Genomic DNA, 20,574 nt, shown 5'->3' on the forward strand with positions numbered 1-20,574 from the left:
GGCTGGTTATTTTACCAACGATTAGGGTAGCCTATTACAGATTTCAAAGAAAAATCGTAATATTGAAAAGGAAACATAAGCTGGACCACAACAGATCAGATCAATCTCATAATGAATGCTCAAATATTGTAGCCTATAGTTTATAGCAAGCATCATGTTTAGATTGTGCCGTCTGTCATATACAGTAAGCCTATAGGTGTTTTATTTTACTAAAGATGAAATATGGAGTTAATCACCAGAAACTGTATTATGTTAATAAAAAATAAATAAAATAAAATAATGGCACAGTATCAGGATCGGATCTGTGTCAGTCGATACTCAGAATTTTGGTATCGGTTCGGTTCCTAAAAAAATTGGTATCGGTGCATCCCTAGTAACAATATAATATGCTGTATTGTTTAAAATGCTATATTATTCATTCATTTTCCTTCAGTTTAGTCCCTTATTTTAGCTCCTCTATTCCAGTATTTGTTTTTCGTAGCGGATTCCAGGGGGGCGACGCAGTGGCGCAGTAGGTAGTGCTGTTGCCTTAGTATAGTGTAGTGCCTTAGGTAGTGTTGGTTCGAGCCTTGTGGATTTTGCATGGGTTTCCTCCGGGTGCTCCGGTTTCCCCCACAGTCCAAATACATGCGGTAGAGGTGAATTGGGTGAGCTAAATTGTCCGTGAGTGAGTGTGTGTGTATGTTTCCCAGAGATGGGTTGCAGCTAGAAGGGCATCCGCTGGGTTAAACATGTGCTGGATAAGTTGGCGGTTCATTCCACTGTGGCGAACCCAGATTAATAAAGGGACTAAGCCGAAAAGAAAATGAATAAATGAATGCCATTCCAGCCACAACCCCGTACTGGGAAACACCCATACACCCTCACATTCACACACACTTATACACTAAGGCCAGTTTAGTTTATTGTCAACAGAGTGTTAAAATCTTGATTCTTCTGTGGGTCTTGTCTATCAAATCTGAGCTTTATTTTGTATTTTCTATTGGACTCAGGATCAGGTGATTGGCTAGGCCATTCTACAGCTTGATTTTCTTTCTCTGAAAGCATCTGAGAGTCTCCTTGGCTGTGTTTTGGATCATTGTCTTGCTGAAATGTCCACCCTGGTTTCATCTTCATCCTCCTGCTAATGTAGATGTTGGACTGAAGCAGCTGATATTCATTTACAATAAGGAAGGGTAGAGGGTTGCTGAAGAGCTACTGAGAGATTTCAGCTGCTGTCTGGGCTTTCACTGCTGAACTACACCTCCTTTTCTTCATCTGTTCAATACTTTTTTCCAGGATCATTAAATTTCACTACACATAACTTCATTTGCAAACTAATTAGTTTTGTTTTCTTTGCTTGTCTATATATGTGATTGTCTATATATAAACACTTCATATTTCTGGGATGAAGCTTGTTGAATACACATTCTGTTAATTGCTAGAGGGTCATCAGATAATTGACCTTCTTCAGATGACATGATGGGATGATTTCTGTGTTAGTCAATCCATCACACTGCAGTCTTCATGCACTCAGTCACATGTGTGTGTGTGTGTTTACTCATGCATGGCCACCTTACTGTATTTACCTCTTCTGCACTGTGCCGATAAATCTTTTTCTTTCGCTTTAAACTACCAAAAAGCCCCTGGCAGCGTTTCCAAAAGCTTTTACAGGCAGAAGAGTGAGAGTCGGCAGGCTGAAGGAGAGCGTACAGAAAGATGAAACACAAGCGGATGTTGTTGAGGAAAATATCAGGAGGAAGTGATGAGTGATCGTGTGTTTTGTGATGCTTAAATTATTCTCACCTTGTGCAGCCATTTGACCTAAATCCATAGCTAATAAATGCAGTTAATCCAGAGAAACTGAGAAAATGTAAGTGCTCTCTTGATTTTTCTGCCTTAAATTTTAAGTTGACTCAAATTAACCTTATGATTCATTTCAACTTAAATTACATTAAACTGACTTACATTGTATAATGTAAAAACATAAATTAGAAATAGGATTAATTTATAATTTACATTAAAAAATATTTGTCATTATTTATTTATAGATTTTTTTGTTATTTTTTATTTTTCTGCATATTATGTATATATAAATATGTTATATTTAGTATATTACAGTATATTTTACTGAAAGACAAAGCAATATACAAATGAAAAAATCTAAAACAAATCACTAATAATGACATTATAAAAACGGCTTAATAATGGCTTAATAGTTACAGTAAAAAAAGTAAATAAAAGCAATTACTTGCATTCCAGAATCCTCTTTAATAATTCAGACCTTAACAGTATGAACTGTATATATTATGTATTATTGCTGCACTTACTGCATATATTTGCACTCTTGTTAGATGCTCACTGCATTTCGTTACCTTGTACTCTACATGTGTAACAACAATAAAGTTGAATCTAAATGTAATGTAACAAAGTAATCTAACCTAATGTAACGTATTGCAACCTACTTTAATGGATTCTAATGTAATGTATTGTAACCTAGTGTAATGTAATGTAATTTAATGTAATGTAATATAATGTAATGTAATCAAATGTAATCAAATCTAAGGTTTTATAATGTAATGTAATCCAAGGTAATCAAATCTATTGTAATATAATGCAATCTAATCTAATGTAATCTAATGTAATTAAATGCAATCTAATCTAATGTAATTAATTGTGATCTAATCTAATGTAATAGTATCTAATGTAATTAAATGTAATCTAATTTAATCTAATCTAATGTAATCTAATGTAATCAAATTTAATGTAATCTAATGTAATCAAATCTAATGTAATCTAATCTAATTTAATCAAATCTAATGTAATATAATCTAATGTAATTAAATGTAATCTAATTTAATCTAATCTAATGTAATCTAATGTAATCAAATCTAATGTAATATAATGTAATGCAAAGTAATCTAATCTAATGTAATAAAATGTAATCAAATATAATGTAATGTAATGTAATCTATTGTATTCTAATGTGATGTAATGTAAAGGAATATAATGTAATCTAATGTGATGTAATGTAATCTAATGAAATGTAATGTAATGTAATCTAATGTCATGTAATCTAATGTAATCTAATGTAATTTGATGTAATCTAATCTAATGTAATCTAATCTAATGTAATGTAATCTAATTTATTGTAATCTAATGGAAGTTTACGGTAAAGTGTGACAACTTTTTGATATGCAATTGAAAGAAAATGAAGATGTGTATGATACTGCTTGTGTATGTTATAGTGTTTATTCTTCCTCACCCTGTGCATGGGTTCAGGCTCCGGCATGTCGTTTTCTCCGCCCGACGACTGAAGCTGGATCTGTGTGTCTCCAGCCTCACTGAAGCTCAGGATGAGATTTACGGTTCCTCCCAGAGATGAAGGACTGGACTCTTTCAGCAGCAGATACGGGGACTCTGCTCTCTCTGAATGATTTCTGCATTCTCCTCCTACAGGACTGACGCTCTTCATCACCTCATACTCATCATTGCTGAACTGCAGAGCGTCCTCCAGGTCAGCAGGGGGAGACACTGGCAGCATTTCTGTCTTTTGCCGGCATGCTGCAGGTAAGATTTCCTTCTGAAAAAAAAAACGGCAGAATGTGCATTTCTTTTTTATTATTATTTGCTTACAGTTGATGTCAGAAATATTAGTCCTCCTGTTCAATTTGAGTACTTTTTTCCCTAATTTGTGTTTAACCGAATTTTTTCAACACATTTCTGAACAGAATAGTTTTATTAACTAATTACTAATAACTGATTTCTTTTATCTTTGCTATGATGACAGCACATAATATTTTTCAGGACATTAATATTCAGCTTAAAGTGACATTTAAAGGCTTAACTAGGGTAATTAGGTTTGCATTGGAATATACACTCACTGGCCACTTTATTAGGGACACCTGTCCAACTGGGCGTTAACGCAAGTGTCTAATCAGCCAACCACATGGGACCAACTTAATGCATTTAGACATGTAGACATGGTCAAGACAATCTGCTGCAGCTCAAACTGAGCATCAGAATGGGGATAAAAGGTGATTTAAGAGACGGGCTGGTCTGAGTATTTCAGAAACTGCTGATCTACTGGGTTTTTCATGCACAACCATCTCTAGGGTTTACAGAGAATGGTCTGAAAAAGAGAAACTATCCAGTGAGCGGCAGTTCTGTGGGCGCAAATGACTTGTTGATGCCAGAGGTCAGAGGAGAATGGCCAGACTGGTTCCAGCTGATAGAATGGCAATAGTAACTCAAATAAGCACTCGTTACAACCGAGGTCTGCAGAAGAGCATCTCTGAAAACAACACGTCCAACCTAGAGGCGGATGGGCTACAGCAGCAGAAGACCACACCGGGTGGCACTCAGATGAGCTAAGAACAGGAAACTGAGGCTACAATTCACACAGGCTTTCCAAAACTGGACAATAGAAGATTGGAGAAACGTTGCCTGGTCTGATGAGTCTCCATTTCTGCTGCACCATTTATATGGTCGGGTCAGAATTTGGCATCAACACCATGAAAGCATGGATCTATCCTGCCTTGTATCAACGATTCTGGCTGCTTGTGGTAGTGTAATGGTGTGGGGGATATTTTCTTGGCACACTTTGGGTTCATTAGTACCAACTGAGCATCGTGTCAACGCCACAGCCTACCGGAGTATTGTTGCTGACCATGTCCATCCCTTTATGACCACAGTGTCCCCTCCTTCTGATGGCTACCTCCAGTAGGATAACGCTCCATGTCATAAAGCACGAATCATCTCAGACTGGTTTCTTGAACATGACAATGAGTTCACTGTACTCAAATGGCCTCCACAATCACCAGAACTCAATCCAGTAGAGCACCTTTGGGTTGTGGTGGAACGGAAGATTCACATCAAGGATGTGCAGCCGACAAATCTGCAGCAACTGCGTGATGCTATCATGTCAATATGGAGCAAAATCTCTGAGGAATATTTCCAGAACCTTGTTGAATCTACGCCATGAAGAATTAAGGCAGTTCTGAAGACAAACCCAGTACTAGTAAGGTGTACCTAATAAAGTGGCCGGCTAGTGTCTACATATATACTGTATATAAGCAAGACTAATAATGACACTTACAAAAAACAGGCTTAATTAAAAAAAATACATTCAATTCATATTCAAATTAAATTACATTTAAATATTTTTTTTAATAATTCATACGTACATTAAAATTATACAACTATAATATTTCTTAAAATCACAGTACGTTTATTGTAAGACCAAAAAGCTGTTAACAAATATTGTCTTAATTGGAGTTAATGTAAAAAAAAACATACAATTTTAGAACAAATTAAGCCACTGACTGTATTACTGTAGATGTATTATCATTATTATACATATTCTTATTACTGTACGACCAACTAAAAAAAAACACACACCATATATTTACTTTGCTGCGTCGACAGAATCTACACTGTAAACAGCGCTATAGAAATAAAGATGAAATGAATACTCACTTAAATCTAGTTTCTTTAATCAGGTTATCTCCTCACCTGTAATACTGAGTTAATAAGGCAGTGAGTGAATGCTCTGTGTACCTGTGTTAGTGAGCTGCAGACTGCGGCTTCAGAATAAATGGCGTCTTCTTGCCTCTGCTCGTCTTCAGTCTTCTGTCTGTTCAACAGCTGATCTTTCTGAGCTCTCCAGTGGACCAGGATCCATCCCAGCATGCTCCGCAACTCCTCCATCCTCTCCCTGATCTGCACAAGACCACAGCAAATAAACCAATATTTCAGAACTGCTTATGTTGCAGTGCATTTATTTGTGTTTTTCTTTTCTTTATATTCCTGGACAACATGCTCTACCATTTTGCTAAGGTGATGCTGGTGGTCGAACAGCTTCTGTCCTGCCAGAGCGAGCCGGTCGAATTCCTCAAACTTGTGCTGAATCTGTCGGTCCAGAACCTCCACCAGCGGCTCCTGGTTCTGTCGGCTCTGACGGAGAGCACTTTCAGAGAAGATGCAGGAGCGAGTGTCTTCTGTCCAAGAGCTGGAGAACAGCACACGAACAAGCATTAAAAATAACAATAATAAGTTCAATGAGAAATTCTGAACAACAAACAAATCTGAAAAAATATATAATATTTGCATTTATCTATTTTAATCTTATTTAAAAATTGCATTATGCCATATATATATATATATATTTGCTATCATTTAAAAATAGGATATGATTTAATTATACATACAAAATTCATACTTATTATTACTTATTATTTATAACTATGAATATGAGTCACTTTTATTGATTTTTTGTGGGTATTTTACTCCAAATTATTTGTCTTTTTTGTTATTATTTTGACTGTTTTCATACATTTATGTAATAAACATTTAACAACTTTCTTTTTTTCACACACTGTCCACCAACAAGTACAGCAGCAGCAAATGAGTGTGTGTGTACATATATATATTAAGTTGTTGAAGTCAGAATTATTAGCCCCCCTGAATTAATTGCCCCCCCCCCTTTTATTTTTTCCCATTTTCTGTTTAACGGAGAGAAGATTTATTCAACACATTTCTAAACATAATAGTTTTAATAACTCATTTTTAATAACTGATTTATTTTATCTTTGCCATGATGACAGTAAATATTATTTGACTAGATATTCTTCAAGACACTTCTATACAGCTTAAAGTGACATTTAAAGGCTTAACTGGGTAATCAGGCTAGAGTAATTAGGCAAGTTATTGTATTACGATGGTTTGTTCTGCAGACTATCGAAAAAAAATTAGCTTAAAGGGGCTAATAATTTTGTCTTTAAAATGTTGTTCAAACAATTTAAAACTGCTTCCATTCTAGTCGAAATGAAACAAATAAGACTTTCTCCTGAAGAAAAATATTTATCAGACATACTGTGAAAATTTCCTTGCTCTGTTAAACATAATTTGGGAAATATCTAAAAAAGAGGAAAAAAAAAAAAAAAAAAAGAAAAAAAATCAAAGGGGGGCTAATATTTCTGACTTCAACTGTATATATATATATATATATAGATAGATAGATAGATAAAATGCATCATGCATTACGTATTATTTTATTATAACAATACTGTAGTACAATAATGAGAATTAAATAAGGACTGAACATGATTAAAATTAATATGCAAAACAAAACATCAAAAATGAAATAATATCCAGAATTGACACATGTACTAATATATGTATTTGGAATGTCAAAATACTTTATAAACACCATACATGTGTATGTATGCATATGTATGCATATATTGCAATTAATGAGTAATAAGTAAAAAAGTAATGTTAATATGTTTAAATATTTATGTAATGTTAAATATGCATAAGTAATGTTATTATTATTTTTTTTTATTAATACCATATTCAAAATTTGGGGGAAATATGCTCAAAGGGTTTCTGCTTAAGTCATAATAATAATAATAATAATAATAATAATAATAATAATAATAATAATAAAAACAAAATCCTTGACAGTACTGAAAACAAACGTCATTAAAAAAGTAAATCAACTATATCATATTTATAATTTTTTTACTTTATTTTTATTTAAACCCTTAAAGTCGCAGTTCACCCAAAACTGAAAATTCTGTCATCATTTACTCACCCTTCACTTGTATCAAAGCCTGTTTGACTTCTTCTATTCCGTTGAACACAAAAGAAGATATTTTGAAGAAAGCTGGAAATCTGCTGGAAACCTTTTATTTCAATTGTATTTGCTTTTCCAATGGAAGTCAATGGTTACAGTTTTTCTGTCAAATATCTTCTTTAGTGTTCAATAGAAGAAAGAAACTCATTAAGGTTCATAACCACTTGGAGGAGAGTAAATAGTGAGTAAATGTACATTTTTGGGTGAACGAGAATGTAAAATAAAGTGAACCCTTCCGTCATTTCCTCACATCATGTCCAGGTATCTTCTGAAGAAGTGCCTCAGATGTGTGAACTGCAGGAGCCTCTTTTTGTTTTCACTCAGACTCTTGCTGAGCTCCATCCAGGAGTCCAGACTGCTCTGAATCTCAGAGCTGACGCTGGTCATCCTCTCAGGACACACGTCTGACAGGCGGATCCACAGACTCTTCATCAGCTCCACCTCCTGCTTTAACAGCCCGTATTCAGCCTGCAGAAAGACAACACATCACAGAGAGTGAACTCACACTAGGCACAGCTTGTTGAACCAAGCCCAGGCTCGATAGACCCTTTTCACAAGTCTGATATTTGCAAATTTGGCTGTTAAAAATCGACATTACATCCGGGAACTGCAGGAAAAGCAATAGATTGCAGATAGCAGATTCGATAGACTTCAGATTGCTTTTTCACCAACATGTATAGATGGACCAAATTAAGACTTTTAAACCAGTAAATAGGTGAAGAAAAAGCTAATAACGGCACAAAAGTAGCATTTAATATTAATATCAATATCTTGGACTTTATAAGTAGGCTAATAGAGGGATACAAAGTTAGCATAAGCTCTACTGTAAAAGATCTGGGTGTTATATTAGACAGCAACTTAACCTTTGAAAATCATATCTCCCATGTCACAAAAACTGCTTTCTTTCATCTGAGAAACATCGCTAAGTTACAAAGTATGCTATCCATCTCAGATGCAGAAAACCTAGTCCATGCTTTTATGACTTCAAGGGTGGATTACTGTAATGCACTGTTTGCTGGCTGCCCAAAATCCTCTATTAACAAACTTCAGCTAGTACAAAATGCAGCTGCCAGAGTTCTTACCAGGTCTAGAAAACATGATCATATCACCCCAATTTTATACTGGCTGCCTGTTAAGTTCCGTATTGATTATAAAATATAGCTTCTTACCTAAAAATCTTTCAAAAAATCTAGCTCCTGTTTATCTAACCAATCTTCTGTCTCATTACAATCCAACCCGCTTATTAAGATCTCAATACTCAGGGCTTCTGGTAGTACCTAGAATAGCAAAGTCTACTGAGGGAGGTCGAGCCTTCTCATTTATGGCTCCTAAATTCTGGAATAGCCTTCCTGATAATGTCCGAGGCTCAGACACACTCTCACAGTTCAAAACTAGATTAAAGACCTATCTTTTTAGTAAAGCATGCATCGCATAATGATATGATGAATGAATGGCTTGACAACCACCTGCAGGACACACTCCTCCTTAATACACCAGACATTGTGTTAGAAACTCTCACATGCTTTACATTTTTGTTTATATAACTGCTATTTTCATTTATAACACTTCATTTTTGCATCTCGTTTAAAAACACTACGAACAGCAGTCCCTAGAGACTATGCAACACCATTGATGCAATCCAAGACCTTTGAAGAGATGATCCCAAGATATCCATAATCCTGGACCAGGCAGTATCCCGAGCTGATGCTGTCATTGATCGTTTAGGCCAGCCTGATCCCCCACTGGTGACCTACTCACACCTGTAGCTTCTCTATGAACGTCCAGCTTCTCTGGCCTCCGGCGCTTAGACTGCAGCTCCACACAAGAGGTTTGGACAGAAGAATATTGATCGTGCTCAACAGAGCCTAGTCTCCCAAACACTGAAGAGTAATCCATCGATGCGCAGCTCTACAAGTCCCAAACTATGCAAGCCAGTGGCGACAGAGCAAGTAAAAAACTTCACCAATTGGAGAAAGTGAAGGATAAAAAACCTTGAGAGAAACCAGGCTCAGTTGGGCACGACCATTTCTTCTATGGTCAAACGTCTTGTGCAGAGCTGCAGACTAGGTGGCGAAGGCTGGAGAACGCTGGACCTCAGCGAAGACTGACAGCATGTCCCTGGAGTCTCACAGGAATCAGACGCATGCTCTCTACTCCTCCATGACCATCACAGCAGCTGCTCGGGATACAACCTGTTCCGGAATTGTGGAAACATTGGGATCATCTCTTCACAGGTCTTGGATCACATCAGTGGTGCTGCATAATCTCTGGGGGTCTCGGGATAAGTATCCGCAGGTGGAAATAGAGAATAAAGAGAATAATTAGTGTAGCTGCTGTTCAAAGTGTATATAAACGAGATGCGTGGAGCACACTCATGCATCATACCGCTATGTGATGCATTGAGTGTATGCTTTACTAAAAAGATAGGTCTTTAATCAAGTTTTGAACTGCGAGAGTGTGTCTGAGCGTCGGACATTATCAGCAAGTCCATTCCAGAGTTTAGGAGCCATAGATGAGAAGGCTCGACCTCCTTTAGTAGACTTTGCTATTCTAGGTACTACCAGAAGCCCTGAGTTTTGAGATCTTAAGGAGCGAGTTGGATTGTAGCGAGACAGAAGGTTGGTTAGATAAACAGGAGCTAGATTATTTAAAGCTTTATATGTAAGAAGCAATATTTTAAATTCAATACAGAACTTAACAGGCAGCCAGAATAAAATTGGGGTGATGTGATCATGTTTTCTAGACCTGGTAAGAACTCTGGCAGCTGCATTTTGTACTAGCTGAAGTTTGTTAATAGAGGATGCTGGGCAGCCAGCAAACAGTGCATTACAGTAGTCCAGCCTAGAAGTCATAAAAGCATGGACAAGCTTTTCTGCATCTGAGATGGATAGCATACTTCGTAACTTAGCGATATTTCTCAGATGAAAGAAAGCAGTTTTTGTGACATGGGATATATGATTTTTAAAAGTTAAATTGCTGTCTAACATGACACCCAGATCTTTTATAGTAGAGCTAACGCTAACTTTGAATCCCTCTAATTGTAGGTCGAGTTGTGAGATCTGCTGTGTACAGGATTTAGGCTCAATAAGTAATAATTCTGTTTTTTCTGAGTTTAAGAGAAGATAATTGTTGCACATCTTTAATACACTCAGTTAGCTTGGACAGTTTAGACATCTCGTCAGGTTTAGTTGAAATATATAATTGAGTATCATCTGCATAGCAGTGAAAGCTGAAACCATGTATTTTAATAATGTCTCCCAGGGGTAGCATGTATATTGTAAACAGCAAAGGGCCTAAAACTGATCCTTGAGGCACCCCATACTTTACTGGGCTGACTTGTGAAAGTTGTTCATTAATATTCACAAACTGGTAACAGTCAGCGAAGTATGACTTAAACCATTGTAGAGCCTGTCCTTGGACTCCTGTAGAATTAAAGCGGTCGATGAGGATATTGTGGTCGATGGTGTCAAACGCAGCACTAAGATCCAGTAAAACTAATAACGAGACGATAACTAACCCAGCCGGGACTCGAACCAGTGAAGCACTTAGCCATTGTGCTACACTTACGCTAAACAACTTTCAAATCATTTGAAAAAATAATTTAAATAATAATTTTGTCTTCAACCTAATTGCTTTACATCAGTAAAATGAAGCATATGCTTAACACATGCATTGTTAAAGGCTTAATCAGAATCAGTGTTTCAGATCTGCGTCTGCACAACAGAGTCTGACAGATGCTTTGTGCATGAGCACCAAACTATTTCAGCATGAGCCATTAGGTCATATCTTATGCCTCAGGCTTTGCAGACAGATGTGTGTGTGTGTGTGTGTGTGTTTGTGCAATATACACCACTGAGGCTGTTATGCATGATGATTGCAGCCCACAATACACATTGCTGAATTCACAAATGAATCAGCCGACACGTAGATACACATCATAAATGCCAAAAACTCTCACACAATGCAGTCCTGTGTGGATAATGAAGTCCTGTGTGGGCTTCATTAACACACACACACAAGTCTCAGTGGATGTCAGACCTGAGCCACAACAGGAAACAGATTCTCGAAACAATGTGCTAAAATAAATTCATCAGCAGAGAGGTGGGAGAAAGTCATTTCCATTTGATCAACACTGCGAGGTCATCGAGTGCCAGAAAACAAGATGCTTCCTGTTCCTGATCCATGATGAATGATTTGCACTTTGGGTTATTGTGTTGCAAAAACATTCATTTGCTGGCTGGATTGACTGTTTTATCAAATAAACAACTGTGAAACTCGTGAAAATGGGTTTAAATAACATCTCAGCACAAAAATATGCATGCATAAAACAAGCTTAGCCTGTGGAAAAATTATTACTGCAGTTGTTAGCTATTATTTTATGCTAACAAAATGATTAATTAGGATATTAATTCCTTACTTAGAATAAAATAGGCAGATTTCATTATATTTGTGTTATCAAAATGATTATTAAGGATATTAATTCCTTATTTAACACAAATATAATGTAATCTGCTTATTATTTGCTAAGAAAAAGGTTAATTAAGATATTAATTCATTATTTAACACAAATATAACGTAATCTGCTTATTATCTGCTAAGAAAAAGGTTAATTAAGATATTAATTCATTATTTAACACAAATATAATGTAATCTGCTTATAATTTGCTATCAAAATGATTAATTGGGCTAGTAATTTATTCGTTAAAACAAATATAATGTAATTACTTATTAATAAAAACAAAGTGATTAATTATGCCATTAATGAAGTAATTAATATAAATATAATGTAATCTACTTATTTTTTGCTAATAAATTAATAAATCAGGCTATTAATTAATTAACAAATACAATCTACTTATTTTGAGCTAGCAAAATAATAAATTGGGCTATTGATGTAATAATTAAAGGTGCGGTATGTAAGTTTGACACCCAGTGGTTGAACTAGGCATTGCACTCATGGATCAAAACAAACGCAAGCGGTTTGCAAGGTTGCCATATTGTAGACCAACAGGAGCAAGTCTGATTCTGGTCTGACGATCAAGACTAAAGGCTGATTTAGATCATGTTCTAAATTAAATCAATGGTACGCGATAGAAGGAATATTTTCCATATTAAAAGGAATTTTTGTCCTAACCAACACCTCAAATTTATATTTTAGAAACAGCTTCCATTTCTCACAGCTGAACAACAGAAACTGACAGTGATCAGCTCAGGTACACCTCATGTGCTATATTCAGTGTTAAATGCTAATTATGTGAGTTTGAATGCATTTTACATGACATTTATTGCCATACTACTGAAAGCAGCAGCAGATAGTTCACCTCAGATCTGGAAAATAAAATAAACCATTTAAAATGGAATTTTAGAACTATGCAAACCAACACATATCAGTGATTCAGCATATACATTTAATAATGTTAAAGAGGTTTAATATGTATTAAATGGATTATAAACCTTACCATTTTGTTGGAGTGCAGTGAGTGCACTATTCTGTGCTTCTGAATAGCTGTATTTACATTTCTGTCATGTTTCGTCTGGCACAAACAGCTTATCATTGGAAATCTCATCACATAGCGTGTTGTTAGGATACGGGGTTACAATGTAACCTGCTCACCTAATGTTTACCTTCCTAATATTTGTATTATTTACTAATTAGTAACCTCATGTGGAACTCTGAATCTGCGTCTGATTTCAGAGTCTGCTACTGTCCACCGGAGGTCACATTTTGGTCACGGACAAATGCTTTGAGAGTCTTCCTTACTCAATGAATGAAATACGCTGCTTTCCACCAAGGCAACCCGGGGTGCTGAAATATAATTGGCTAAACTGGCATTGGACAGGTTAAAAGAACTAAAATTCTGACACATAAAGCACATTTTCAAAGCAGAATATCTGACTTCAGCATTATTTTTCAGATAAACAAAAATGTTCACTTAGCATGTTTCTGAAATATCTGCAAACATATTATGGGATTTTATGCTTTAGAAGAGTCAAAATCTTACATACAGCACCTTTAAGAAAATGTTCTTAGATGTCATAAAAACTAAACTAGCGATGCAAAATATCTTGTTGGTCCTAAAAAGTAGCTAAAACATAAACTAGACTATTTTTTGACAGATTTTGCTTTGCAACATTTTCTATGGTAGTAATGTTGGGTGAACCCGTACCTCCAGCTGGTCCTGGTACTCCTGCAGGTCATCCAGTCCGCATCGATCCGGCTCACACTTGACTGCCATCTCACTCTCCATCTCCAGCACGTCTACAGCAAGTTCAGCACAGCGCCGCAGACACTGCTCCACCCGCGCTGACACCATGGCATGCTGGGAAACCAGTAATACATAACTAGTACACATAATGCAAATAAGCCAAAATCATTCTCAGTGTGGATTAATTTAATAAAACATTGAAAAGTCGTTTCTGACTAGACCTGTTTCTATTATTACAACGGTCTAATTGCGGTATATTTATTCTAACCACAGTGATTGCTGCACTTTCTGTAATAGACACAAGGGGGGGACACAAATCAGATACAGGGGCACCCTTTCAAACACACATGCCTTTTACTTTCAAATTCATGATATTGTGTAAACTGTGTAAATAATTGTAGTTTTGTACCAACAAACGGTTTCTAGGAAAAGTATGTCTGGCTCTGCTCACCGTGTTGATGAGCTGCTGTATGCTGTGGTCATGAGTCTGCGTTCTGCCTCTCTCACGGGCCGTGTCGTTCAGCATCTCCACTGCTTCCCTCAGCTCCTTCACAGGGTTCCCGATGGCCTCCATCAGCCGATCATCATGTCTGCGGCCCAGAAGAGAAGCTCCAGAGTCCAGATCACTGCACAGCGGCTGCAGCAGGAAAAGAGAGTGTAAAACGAGTGCGTTAACACTGTAAAAATATCTTTATCGATTAATTGCCAAAAAATAATTCAGATCATGCGATTTGTCTCCTTTGGTTCATTGAAGTTTAATTGTCTAAAAATTATTAAGATAATAAATAACTGCATAATCCAAATTAATTTTAGACAATTAATCGTCAATGCAAATAATCTGAATTATTTTTAGACAATTAATCGTCAATGAAAATAATCAGAATTATTTTTAGACAATTAATCGTCAATGAAAATAATCAGAATTATTTTTAGACAATTAATCGTCAATGAAAATAATCAGAATTATTTTTAGACAATTAATCGTCAACGAAAATAATCAGAATTATTTTTTAGACAATTAATCGTCAATGAAAATAATCTGAATTATTTTTAGACAATTAATCGTCAATGAAAATAATCTGAATAGTTTTTTAGACAATTAATCGCCAATGAAAATAATCAGAATAGTTTTTTAGACAATTAATCGTCAATGAAAATAATCAGAATAGTTTTTAGACAATTAATCGTCAATGCAGCCAAACAGATGAATCGCATAATCTGAATTATTTAATCGTCTTGATCTTGATCTTTCCTCCAACAAATGTTTTGATGTTGAAAAAGTGACTTTTATAGTGATTTAATAGTGATGACTTAAATACTTTTTAACTGACATCTTGTCTGGATTTGTGTTATAAATTACAGTACAAAAACCTAGTAATAAACTGCCAATAGCTTTTCTGTTATTGTACAAACATAAATCTCTATAAATTATTTCAATATACATTATTTCTTGTACAATATAGATTTTTCAAACTACTAAAACATCAATATTATTCACTCTGTTAAACTGCTCAGTTGGAACAGAGAAGAGAAGTTCATGCAATCCATGACCGTAAATAAATGGGAGAACTTCTGAATCACAAAACATAGAACCTATTCATTCAGACATATTTATTTTACAGTGTATATAAATGAATGAACGAGTGAATAAATGAATGACTGACTGGCTGACTGAATGATTTAATTATTGAATGATTGATTGATTAACTGACTGACTGAATGCATGCCTGAATAAATGATCAGACCTTTCCCAAAGTGCTGTAGTGGTTTTCCTCCAGCTCCAGCTTCTCCAGGAACTCAGTGAGCATCCGTGTGTCCTTCAGCTCTGAGCTCTGCTGCGTCAGCGCCGTCTGCACACTGCTGAACCTGAATACACATATACACTAATATTCAGATGCTTAACCAGCTCACACACATCTTTTCACAGTATTTTCTATACTATTTTTTCTTCTGGAGAAAGTCTTATTAGAAATGAGTTATTAAAACAATTATGTTTAGAATGGAGGAAAAAATAAACAGGGGGGCTAATAATTCAGGTAATACTGTAGGGCAGACTCCCTGAAGCCTGGAGCACATACTTCTTCTCCACCTCCATCAGTCGGGCGGGCAGCAGCTGCGTCTGGAGGTGTTTCTGTCTGCTCAGATGGTCCACCTCCAGCCGCAGGTCTCTCAGCTCCAGCCGTCGGGTCTCCAGCTCCTGCTCTAGCTCTCGGCTCTCCTGCTCCGCCACGCTCACGGACTCGGGGTCTCCAGATAGAGACGCCTGCCTGATGGAGAGCTCCACTGCCTCCAGCCATGCTTCCAGACTGCCCAGTGCCTGCAGCATCCGCACCACCTGCACAACACACACACAGACAGCATCTCTAATAACTGATTTATTTTATCTTTGCCATGATGACAGTAAATAATATTTGACTAGATATTTATCAAGACACTAGTATTCAGCTTAAATTAACATTTAAAGGTTTTACCTAGTCAATTAGGTTAAAGTTAGGGTAATTAGGCAAGTCATTGTATAACAGTGGTTTGTTCTGTAGACAATCCAAAACAAATATGGCTTAAGGGGGTAATAATATTAACCTTAAAATGGTCAATTTTGACCTTTAAAAATTACATATTGCTTTTGTTCTAGCCAAAATAGAACAAAAAGATTTTCTCCAGAATAAAAATATTAAAGGAAATACTGTGGAAAAACTCCTTGCTGTTAGACATCATTTGGGAAATAAAATAAAATAAAATAAAAATAAAAATGTAAAAAAAATATATGTATATATATTATTCACAAAAGGGCTAATGTCACAAACACCAGCGATCTAGCCCTTGCAGATTGCTGGAAAACATTCACTTTCACCCAAACTACAATTCTGCCACTGAACTGCACTACATTTCCATCAGGCACCTCACACACACACCAGTTCCGGATCACCACTGATTACTTGCACACAGCTCTAGCTCATGAAGACTAGTTTATGAAGATTAGTTGGACTATATATGAAGACTTCAGATGCAAAACCCTCTAAATCATCAGACCTTTTTCTTGTAAATGAGAATTTTTTATCAGGCTCTTATAATTAGGTTCAGAAGTTTCATTTCATATGTAATGAGAAGGTTTTTAGCTGGTAAATAAAATAGCTTACTTTAGACAATTCTTTGGTTTTTAACAAGGTAAATTTTGTTTTGCGTCAAAACCAGCTAAATCCATCTCTGCTTTTTTTGCAAAAACCTCTAAATCCACGTATTGGGACAAGACAGTGTAATTAGTTGAAAAATCACTAAAGACACAATTAGAAATTATTTGACCAAACATAAAACACATTACACAAACCATCTAAAATGCATAAATTTGTCAAGTTAGTGGCGGTTCATTGCGCTGTGATAAACCAGGAAAAAAGCAGAAGGAAACTGAATGAAATCTGTCAAGTGCATTAATCAACAACATTAAAACTGACATTAATTAAATCTTAACAATCTGTTGTCATTTATGATATTTGGGATTCAGATTTAATGCAAGTAGAGCGATGTAAACATTGTAAACTAAGCTTGTTGGATTCAAATAATGTAGTGTAAAACATTGTGAAACATCAATATCTGTGCATTGTCCATTAATATCAAAAGCTTATCAGATGTATAGGTATTATGAAGTAGGCTAATATAAATGTATAGTTTTATGCATTTGATTTATCTTTTAAAAAATAGCAAATAAAATAAATTGCAAATAAATTAGCAAATAAAACACAAGGTAGGTCTACTGGGCATAAAGAGGATGTCTCTCAGACAACTTTAGAAGCTGTCATTCATTCATTCTCACCATTCTCAAGATCTTGGTCTCTTGTTTATCCTCATAGCATCAACGTGGGATCAAAGAACGGCATCTTAACTCTGTCTTTCGTGAAACACAGTTGCCGTTTAATGTATAGTAAATCGGACTCATTCAAAGTAGCGCCGCTGCGCAAACAAACGTTATGAATGCACGCTACACTTCAGACATTGTGTTTTCTTTTTCTTAGAATTTCTTATAATTTTTCTTAGAATTTCCTATGAGTTTTCAGGTAAGGGACATTTTCATTTGCCATTCACTGACAGTCGGACAGAACTCCATCTTTTAAAATCGAAATCAGAAGCGGAATAAAACACTGTCCTCATAAACGTCGGCGTATCATCGCTAAAAATCCCAGGATGACTTTTGAAAAGGAGTAGGGGTTTAACCCCTGCATCTTGGCCAAATTTGCCCACTGGCCTCTGTCTATCATGCCCACCTAACATCCCCATATCATAACTGGCTTCATCACTCTGGCTCCTCTCCACCTATCAGCTGATGTGTGGTGTGGTGCAATATGGCTGCCGTCACATCATCCAGGTGGACGCTTCACACTGGTGGTGGATGAGGAGATTCACCCCCCAAAAAATGTGTTATGCACTTTGAGTGTCCAGAAAAGCGCTATATACATGTAAGGAATTATTATTATTATTATTATTATTATTATTATTATTATTATGATCCTTACCTTGTTTAATAATGTTTATGCGGTTTGCCGCCTGCGACCTCGACTGTGCTTTTGGATTACCCCTCGATACTGTTTGCTCCTGTTGTGACCATTGCCTGCCTGACTAAGTTGTAAATAAACTGCATTTGGACCCTCAACTCTGTTGTTCCCCGATGTTACAGATAATACATTTGACTTCAATTATTTACAATTATTTAAAGTATATATTTACTTTTTTACATTTCTTCATCATGCAGATTATAGAATATACAAATATATACTATTCATTGAGAATCAATCTATTTATGTTAAAGTATGCAAAATACATGAGTTTTATGCTATATTTTTAATTTGTGCAATATATGTAACTTTTAAAAGTACAATCATGTAAAACTAAGTATCAAAACAAATCCTGAGTCATATAAATGACAAAAAAACGTAAACAGATTCTCGATCCATCAACTGCATTATGGGATTCAGTATGCTGCACATTTTGGCAAGTTCAGTAGCTTATCTTGCTATTTCGTGCATACTCAGTAAAATAAATGGCAAAGAATAGAAGACAGGATGTCATTTAAGATATTTTAGGTAAACATTAGATGCGTGTACCCTGCAGTTGAGCTCCTCTGAGAGCTTCAGGACCAGTCCGTTCCTCTGGTGTCTCCTCTTGAGCTCGTCCCACAGAACCTCCAGCTGACTCAGAAACTCCTGGATCTTCAGGCTGCCCGGATGCTGAGCCTTCACCAGACTGTGGCCCTCCTGACCGCAAACACACACTCTGTTAGTGCGCATGATTCATTGAAACACTCATCCCATAAATCTAGTCTGACTGGGAAACTCAAACTTACATGCAACACGCAATAAAGTTACAATCCACGATGCCAATTTCAGTCTATTACATGGAAAAAGTGATAACTGAGGACAAAACAGGAGGTTACGAATATGCAACTGCAGGAAATTGAGCTTTTTTCCAATTGTGAGCTTTTTGGCTTTTCAGAATGAGTTATTCATCTTCACATTCTTAAATTAAGACACTGAAATGTCTTAAAGTTCATTCATTCATTTTACTTCGGCTTAGTCCCTTTATTTATCAAGGATCACCACAGTGGAATGAACTGCCAACTTATCCAGTATATGTTTTACACAGTGGATGCCCTTCCAGCTGCAACCCAGTAAGGCGAAACACCATACACACTCATTCACACACACGCACGCACGCACGCACACACACACGCACGCACGCACGCACACACACAATGGCAAATTTAGTTAATTCAATTCCCCTATAGCACATGTGTTTGGACTGTGGGGGAAAGCGGAGCACCAGGAGGAAACCCACACCAACACGGGGAGAACATGCAAACTCCAAACAGAAATGCCAACTGGTCCAGCCGGGACTCGAACCAGCTACCTTCCTGCTGTGAAGTGACAGTGCGAACCACTGAGCCACTGTGTCGCCTGTCTTAAAGTAAGTGCTGTAAAAATGTTTGATTATACTAATTGGACTTGATTAGGAAAGCCACACACCTGTCTATATAAGACCTTACAGCTCACAATGCATGTCAGTGCAAATGAGAATCATGAGGTCAAAGGAACTGCCTGAGGAGCTCAGAGACACAATTGTGGCAAGACACCGTCCAGCCAAACTGAGCTATTGGGGGAGAAGAGCCTTGGTGGGAGAGGTAAAGAAGAACCTAAAGATCACTGTGGCTGAGCTCCAGAGATGCAGTTGGGAGATGGGAGAAAGTTGTAGAAAGTCAACAATCACTGCAGCCCTCCACCAGTCAGGGCTTTATGGGAGAGTGCCCTGACGGAAGACTCTCCTCAGTGCAAGACACATGAAAGCATGGAGTTTGCAAAATGGCGAGATTCTCTAGTCTAATGAGACCAAGATTGAAGTTTTTGGTCTTAATTCTAAGCAGTATGTGTGGAGAAAACCAGGCACTGCTCATCACCTGTCCAATATAGTGCCAACAGTGAAGCATGGTGGTGGCAGCATCATGCTGTGGGGGTGTCATTCAGCTGCAGGGACAGGATGACTGGTTACAATCAAGGGAAAAATGAATGCAGCCAAGGACAGAAATATCCAGGATGAAAACCTTCTCTAGAGTGCTCAGGACCTCAGACTTTACCTTCCAACAAGACAATGACCCTAAGCACACAGTTAAAATAACGAAGGAGTGGCTTTACAACAACTTCGTGACTGTTCCTGAATGGCCCAGCCAGAGCACTGACTTAAACCCAATTGAGCATCTCTGGAGATAAC

General features: G+C 36.7%; 1 protein-coding gene across 6 annotated transcripts in view; it reads right to left on the bottom strand.

The window, feature by feature from the left end:
- Positions 1 to 20,574, bottom strand: part of LOC130239459 (spectrin beta chain, non-erythrocytic 1) — a 114,361-nt gene that overhangs the window by 23,547 nt on the left and 70,240 nt on the right. For 4 of the 6 annotated variants that reach the window (XM_056470670.1, XM_056470668.1, XM_056470667.1 and 1 more), the window contains exons 15-24: positions 18,918 to 19,067; positions 15,903 to 16,159; positions 15,570 to 15,690; positions 14,276 to 14,461; positions 13,786 to 13,938; positions 7,869 to 8,086; positions 5,806 to 5,989; positions 5,539 to 5,700; positions 3,245 to 3,562; positions 1,569 to 1,676 (exon numbers count right to left, since the gene is read on the bottom strand). In XM_056470670.1, the coding sequence (XP_056326645.1) occupies positions 1,569 to 1,676; positions 3,245 to 3,562; positions 5,539 to 5,700; positions 5,806 to 5,989; positions 7,869 to 8,086; positions 13,786 to 13,938; positions 14,276 to 14,461; positions 15,570 to 15,690; positions 15,903 to 16,159; positions 18,918 to 19,067 (1,857 nt within the window). The remainder of the gene's footprint in view (positions 1 to 1,568; positions 1,677 to 3,244; positions 3,563 to 5,538; positions 5,701 to 5,805; positions 5,990 to 7,868; positions 8,087 to 13,785; positions 13,939 to 14,275; positions 14,462 to 15,569; positions 15,691 to 15,902; positions 16,160 to 18,917; positions 19,068 to 20,574) is intronic. The other 2 variants (XM_056470671.1, XM_056470669.1) reach the window with 1 other exon arrangement.

Source organism: Danio aesculapii, chromosome 13, assembly GCF_903798145.1.
Source record: "Danio aesculapii chromosome 13, fDanAes4.1, whole genome shotgun sequence".
Classification (NCBI taxonomy): domain Eukaryota; kingdom Metazoa; phylum Chordata; class Actinopteri; order Cypriniformes; family Danionidae; genus Danio; species Danio aesculapii.